Genomic DNA, 7721 nt, shown 5'->3' on the forward strand with positions numbered 1-7721 from the left:
CTCCTTATCTGAAATAAACAAAGATTGCCGCAAGTTTGGAAACCATTTGCTGGTTTGTTTGTTTGTTTTTTGCTTTCAGTTGCAGCAGCAGTGGTGATAATTAGGCACTTACTGTAGGGATGGCTTGCCTCATGGCTGAGGAGTTCATCTGTACTATTCACCATAATCAGAGCATGAATAAGCTTCACACGCCTCGCTTCAGGTCTGGCTTTGGCCTACAGTGGTTTCAGGTCTGGCTTTGGCCTACAGAGGGTGTCAAGTGGCTCTTTCAGGTCATTTGAATCTTTTGATTTTTTCCTTAAATTTTTGTCTCCTAGGACTTAACTGCTATGTCTTGTTGTACATCAACAAATACAGGGAGAGAGACAAAAATGTTCCTTGTCAATGATACCATTGTGATTAGCCAAAATGCCTATAATTTGGAGTCTGAGGAGAATTTGGGGTGTGTGAAGAAAAGAGAATACTGTTTTGTATGTAAAGATGACACAAATAATTGAAGATGTACAAACTGGGTTTTCCCTCAAACCAGCCTCCTCCTCTGTGTTGAAAAGACGTTTTGAGCAACTTTTCCCCTTCTCATTTATATGGCTTTTGTTGTATCTGAAAAAAGTAGCAAGTTGATGCTGTGTCCCTGACTGTTTAGCTCTCATATCTCTTTTTCATCTACTGAAGAGTCTAGCTGTTAGCTCTTTTCCTCCCTTCACACAGCTAACCATCTTTCACTGCCTCAGCCATTTCTCCTCTCCCCTCTTCCTTCCCTAACAGTACGCATTAGCCCAAAGGAATCTTTGAACTTTATTGTTGCTGTTCTCTCCTGTATGGCCTGGGTGACTCCATCTTTATTCTAGGCTGGTGCTTAGTTGCCCTGAGTCTTAACTGCTGTCAAGGGAACTTTCCTCTCTCTTATGCTTGTTAACAGAGCTTATCTTCAAAGCTTGGGTTGTTTCTTCCCCCCTCTGGATGCCTCGCTCATCCAAATGTTTGGGATAGCTTAATTAATGATTTCTTGACTGGTAGCCAACATTTAGGGTATAAGATGTGTAGTCAATTATGTCGGTGGCCTCGAATTCTGGCAAGCTCGAGGCCCAGCAGATGGAAACTTAGCCTGCATTTTTGACGCTTTACTAAAAATCTCCTTGTAGCAAACCTGGATCTCTCATATTGATTCCTTGGAATTTCTGAGAATCTTTAGAGCTCCTGGCCAGAGCCCATAACATCTTCTCCCCACCCCCCAAAAGCCTCATATGCCTTCACCAGAGATGATTGGACAACAAAAGGAATATGCTGAGAAAGTAATCAACAGTTCTGTGCCTTGCTCTGATTTTTTAAAAAAATATTAATAGACATTGGTAGGATGATGCCTCAGTCCTATTCTCCAGAAGTCCAGTAATCCATTACGAAAGGCAGAAGAATTGATTACATTTAATCCCACCTGTCAAACCTCGCTAAGCTTCACTTGCTTTGGTTGCCATTGTTATTGGGGGGAGGGAATTCCTTAGGGGAGGGGGTGGTGTGAGTGAGTGAGTGAATGAGACCTTTGCTTATAGCAGACAAAACTTTCCAAGTCATCCTCCTTCCCTCCCTTTTTCTTTCCCAAGGGAAGGTGTCCTTGAGAATCTCTCTGTGCCATCCTCAAATGTAGATAACCAAGCCATATGTCTTTCACATGGTTGGGGCGGCAATGCTAGGCATGGTATGAGTGTGACGTGTGCTTGGGGAAAGGGGCCTTTCTTTGAATTTACTGTATTAAGCTTGTGCCCGCCAAAAGTCTTTAGTTCTGACACAGTGACTTTCTGGATCCTGCATATACCTCAATAAACTTATCACCACTAAAGAGGGAGTTGTTGAGTATAACTGGACCCTGGGGTCTGACACCACCTTCCTTCCATGAAAGTCATGTTAATGTACATGAGGTTGCCTAGCAGTCTCCTCTCCAGGTGCTTAGCAAGCCTAGGCCTGCTTTTCTTCAGCCAGGCCGCTGCGTCATGGGCCCTCAGACCAGGCCCTGACTCTGAAGAAGGATGTAAGCGACATAATTGTCTTGCCTTAGATATCGAAGGAACTAACAGAGTGTTTCTCCCCTCCCTGCTTTACTCCTAGTGATGGAGATGGACACCAAGACACCACTGACAACTGTCCCACAGTCATTAACAGCTCCCAGCTAGACACTGATAAGGACGGGTTGGGGGACGAATGCGATGATGATGATGATAATGATGGAATTCCTGACCTTATTCCTCCTGGCCCAGATAATTGCCGACTGGTTCCTAACCCAGGACAGGAAGATGACAACAGTATGTACAACCTTTTCTTTCTTCCTTCTTTCCCCTTCGACTGCAGTTTTCCCACCCTGTTGGCTGAATACAATGCCTCCTCAAAGGAAAATGTAATAAAGGGATCACATAGACCTGCAATATCTGTGACAGGATTTTAAATTTCCAGCCTGGTGTAGAACAGAGTCATGTGAACACGGAGCCGTCTGTCAAGGTCCATCTCTTCCTTTCACTATTAGAGGCAGTCCAAAATTGTTCTCTGTCTTGTGCAATTTCTACATATCTATGAGGTTTGCACTGAGGAGGCGTTTTTTTGATCCAGAAGGATATTTGTGTGATATTCGCCTTAGGAAGGTTTTGTGATCTGTGCCTGTTTATTGCTCTTGTTGAAAACAGACATAATCTTTAGAGCTTCAAGGTCACTGCTCTGTACAGGATATTTCCTGAGGAAAAATTCCATTTGAAACGTCGAGAATAATCTGGACACAACGTTTGTGAATTGTATACATTTCAAACAGACATTATTAATGGCATAAAAAAGAGCAGAATTTTCCTTATGACTTACTGAAACTGTATTTTGTACATTTGTGAACTGAATGCACTTCAAATAGACATTACTTATTGCATTTACAAGTTGTTTGTCCGTTGATACTTTGGGGTCTGATGTTCACTGTCGTTTTTTGATTTGGTTTGTCTCATACCATAGCAACAGTCAGACAGCATCCCTGATGCATGTTGTGCTTGTGTGTCCAGGTGATGGAGTTGGCGATATCTGTGAATCAGATTTTGATCAGGACACAGTGATTGATCGGATCGATGTTTGTCCTGAGAATGCAGAGATCACCCTCACTGATTTCAGGGCTTACCAGACTGTGGTTCTGGATCCAGAAGGGGATGCTCAGATTGATCCAAACTGGGTGGTTCTGAACCAGGTAAAACACACTTCAATATCTAAAAGCAGCTAAGAATGACAGGTTGCAAAACAGATGAAAGCTGCCCTCAAAGCACCTTTGAACAAATAGGCTTCTGTATTTTGTCCTTTAGTGGGGGGCTGAGGCGGCAGTCTGGAACTCTTTTACGGGACAAAGAATCTCAATTCCCCCCCCCACAAATCATTCAATGTGAAATTTACTCCATTAATTAAAATAAAGTGCATGGAGCTAAATTGCCATCCGTGCAAGCAGAAGCTCCGCGTGTGCAGGGGGAAGACGGCCTCCCCTTGCAGCCCCTTGGGCTACATGGGATCCTGCCAACCTCTGGAGCACCTTTTTAGGGGGTAGTAGCCGAGGGGCGAGGAAACTGGTGACTCTCTAAGTGCTGCTGCATGTGCAAGTGGAGGTTTGGGTCCAAGCCCGAACCCAATAGTTGGGTTCTTATAATGATTTCTGAAAGTGAAGGGCACAGCAGATAAGGAAATGTAGGTTGGAGGATGCAAAGGAGAGAAAAGGAGCTATGACAGGTTGTCTTTGGAATGGGGTGGTGGAAAGTGCCATCAAATCACAGCTGACTTATGGTGACCCCGTAGGGTTTTCAAGGCAAGAGACAAATAGAGGCTAGCTTGGGCCATCCAGTTCAAGATGGACTTGCTAAATATATTCTACCAGCTCCGAATTTACTAGCTATGTATTTCCAAACGGCACTACAGCTGTGAAAACTAGATATTTGCTTTTGAAAATAAAATCCATAAATTATAGAAAGCTATTCCCCCATACAATAATTGCTAGCAGCTACAGTTGAGATAATGGAAGCCTCTGTGTTTGAATTTTTATTTGCAGACACATTAATTGTTTGAAAGACAGCCAAAGGAGATTTGTCAGACTCACAGAGAGGAGTATGCGAGGCATGAAGTCTTATCCAACTTTTTGAGTATGATTGTAGCATACGAAAGAGCCTTATTCCAGTTCTTTGGCTCATCACCTGTGTTAACTTGGGTCTCTTGTAGGGCATGGAGATTGTGCAGACCATGAACAGTGATCCTGGACTTGCCGTAGGTATGGGCCTGTTTTCCTGTAAATGTTCACACAGCTCTCCACAAGCACAACAGGTTTCTGCGCATGGATCTTTTTCTTCATTGTTGCTAAAGTTCTGGATTCAAGGGTTTCTCTTACAGGGCTCTTTATTGCATGTGTACACACACAGAGAGAGGGAGACTAACAGATGGTCAGTGCTGTCTCCTCTGAAAGCATGAGCCCCTCCATGTGCCTGAAGAAGAGAAGGGAGTTCCAGAATCCATTCAGGTGTCTCCTTCTCACCAGAGGGCAAAGGAATGGCTTAGCATCTGAGCATTGTGCTTTGTATACATGAGGTCCTAGATTCAGTCCTCAATACCTTTCATTAAAAAGCCTCAAGTTAACAGAGGAAGGAAATACTCCTGCCTTGCTTTAAAAAAAAAAAAAACTTATATCCCACTTTTCTCCCATTTGGGGACCCAAAGCAGCATATCACATCGTTCTCCCCCTCCTCCACTCTGTCCTCACAACCACCACCTTGTGAGGTAGGTTAGGCTGAGAGACTGTGACAGACTGAAGGCCACACAGCAAGCCTCTGTGGCAGAGCTGGGATTGGAACCCAGATCCTATTCTGACATCCCAGATCCTATTCTGACACTCCCGGTGCTGGTTCCAGGTTCTGGAGGCCTTTGGCAAACAGTGCCCAGAGGCCCCCTTCTGCCCACCACCAGGCCCCTCTCACGCCTCCCTTTCCAGCAGTCTACCTGTATGTGCGATTTTTGTTTAATTGCTTCATTTATACCCTCCCTTTCTCATGTGAAGCTGCCTTATACTGAATCAGACCCTTGGTCCATCACCGTCAGAATTGTCTACTCGGACTGGCAGTCCCCCTCTCCGGGATCTCAGGCAGGGTCTTTCACATCACCTGCTACCTGATCCTTTTCACTGATGCTGGGGATTGAACCTGGCACCTTCTGCATACCAAGCAGATGCTCTGCCACTGAGCCACAGCCCCCCCCCCCCCCCCACGTAGGCGGGGTGATCCAGAGTGGCTTATATCATTCTCTTCTCCAGGTACAAAGGACAAAACCTGGCAGAGACAAATTAACTTAAACTAGTTATGGCTTCAGAGAGTTGTTTGAATTTTCTTTACTGCTTTCAGGAATAAACAGGCTTTTACTGACCAGCCATCAAGGTGGATCCTCTCACTCACAGACAGGATTCCACCCACACCAGGCTGCCCTTTCCCAAGACTAAATGGTGCGAGGTCTGCTCATTGCCAGAGACAGGCCTAACAATTGGGTATTCTGTTCCCTCTCAGAGGAAGAGCTAAACCGCTCTGCCACACTACCAAGCAGAGCTACCAAGCAGAGCCAGTTTGGTGTAGTGGTCAGGAGCATGGACTCTTAATCTGGGAGAACTGGGTTTGATTCCCCACTCCTCCATGCAGCTGCTGGTGTGTCCTTGGGTCAGCTGCAAGTTGTTTCAGAGCTGTTCTCTCAGGAGGAGTTCTCGAAAGAGCTCTCTCAGCCCTACCTGCCTCACAGGGTGTCTGTTTTGGGGAGGGGAAGGGAAAGGAGATTGTAAGCCGCTCTGAGACGCCTTCGGGTAGTGAAGGGTGGGGTATAAATCCATCTATCCTCCTCCTCCTCCTTTTCCTGAGCGAGCTCCCACTGCTCTCTCCCCTGAAGCAGAACTCCACTCCACTCCTGCTGTGCTTCCCTCCAGCACTCCATCCCCCTCCTGAAAGGTGATTGGATGATGGAGCAGCACTCCCATAGGCTCGGCTGAGTGGCAGTTTTTCCACTCAGGGGCAGGACAGCCTCCTGCCCATCACACCCTCCCACCACCTGTGCACATAGCCTCCCCTTTCCTAACATCACTGGCTGGTTATGCAGTTGGTGTGGCCACCGGGAGTGCTGCCTCTGTACACCACCCACACGCACTTCCCCATCAATGCTGGAAAGCTGGGAGGATGGGTGGCGGAGTGCTTGCAAGCAAATGGGCTGGGAAAGGCATATGGACCAGTGGCAGGGGAGATGAACAGCTGGAGGGGAGAGTCTATGAGAGTGGGCCCCGCCAGAGGCCTTGGGCCCCAGCAGCTGCCTCACCTCAGGGTATGCAGAGGCCGGCCCCTCGCTAATCGGTATACCACACTGGCTTTGTCTGATGACTTGTGGAGCTGCTACTGAACTGTACTGGGCTAGATGGACCAGTTGCCAAACTCAGAAAAGGGCATCTCCCTCTCCTAGCCAATGTTGATACTCACTTGGCCGGGGGGTGGGGGGGGGAGGGTAAAACTCTTTGGTGGTCTGGATTGGGCCCGTTACTTGGAAATAAAGACCATATACGTGCCGATCAAGTTATGTGCCTGTGGTTTCTTTGGACCTGAGGAACATCATCCCTCTCTGTTGAACAGGCTACACAGCTTTCAACGGGGTCGATTTTGAAGGTACTTTCCATGTGAACACAGCGACTGATGATGACTACGCAGGCTTCATTTTTGGTTATCAAGACAGCTCCAGCTTTTACGTGGTGATGTGGAAACAGACTGAACAGACCTACTGGCAAGCAACTCCCTTCCGAGCCGTCGCAGAACCAGGAATTCAGCTGAAGGTGCTTGCTCCCGAGCCAACAGTGCCCAAAATCTCATTAATGCCGTCATCTAGTGAAGTGCTAAGATGAAACTGGCCCAGCATTCAGCTGGCCTGGTTGCTAGTGGAGTAACGAATAGGTTTGCTTGGGTCAGGTGCCTGTTTCCCACAACAGAATGGAAAACTAATTAATGCTTCTGCTTTTCTTCATAATCCACATGGAAAGTTAATTTCTTCCTTTTGGTGTGTCTGCGCAGGCCGTTAAGTCAAAGTCTGGGCCAGGGGAGCACCTCAGGAATTCACTTTGGCATACTGGGGACACTAATGACCAAGTCAGATTGCTGTGGAAAGACCCCCGAAACGTCGGCTGGAAGGATAAAGTTTCCTATCGCTGGTTCCTGCAGCACAGACCTCAAGTTGGATACATTAGGTAGGACAATGATGTAAAAAGTGGAGAAAGCACCTGTTTTTCAAGGTGTACCTATATTGCACAGATACGCTGTTAGGTGAGTTCTAGGAGTGCCTGTACCACCCTGTGGAGAACCTCTGTGGCTGGATACCAAGGGGCAGTTGCTGTGTAATGTGTGAAACAGCTGACTTAAGAAAACTAATTTTGTGCCAAGAAAATCTGAATGATGTGGATGGCATGCAGATCCATCCAATTTGCATATATTGCAAAGAGTTATGGAGGCCAAGGTGAAGTTGTCTGAATGCTGAATTGACCGGGCACCATAAAACGGACAGAGATTGCTCTAAGCAGAAATAGGAGGGGAATGCATTGTCCGTCCCAAGCCTTCAGTCCGGTTCCACATTTCTTACTCCTTTGTTTCAAATTACAGTGTCTGATCCTTTTAAAGCAGTCAAGTTTACAATGCCCTGATCTAACACCTCAAGCTAGGGCCTTG

The 7721-nt window shown here is 46.6% G+C and overlaps 1 protein-coding gene across 1 annotated transcript in view; it reads left to right on the forward strand.

Moving 5' to 3' along the window:
- The window catches only part of THBS4 (thrombospondin 4), a 59045-nt gene that overhangs the window by 49048 nt on the left and 2276 nt on the right, over window positions 1-7721 (forward strand). The window contains exons 16-20 of the mRNA XM_015417204.1: window positions 2101-2294; window positions 3027-3205; window positions 4216-4264; window positions 6642-6838; window positions 7074-7246. Of these exons, the coding sequence (XP_015272690.1) occupies window positions 2101-2294; window positions 3027-3205; window positions 4216-4264; window positions 6642-6838; window positions 7074-7246 (792 nt within the window). The remainder of the gene's footprint in view (window positions 1-2100; window positions 2295-3026; window positions 3206-4215; window positions 4265-6641; window positions 6839-7073; window positions 7247-7721) is intronic.

This window comes from Gekko japonicus, unplaced genomic scaffold (assembly GCF_001447785.1).
Source record: "Gekko japonicus isolate JY-2015 unplaced genomic scaffold, Gekko_japonicus_V1.1 scaffold1462, whole genome shotgun sequence".
Lineage (NCBI taxonomy): Eukaryota > Metazoa > Chordata > Lepidosauria > Squamata > Gekkonidae > Gekko > Gekko japonicus.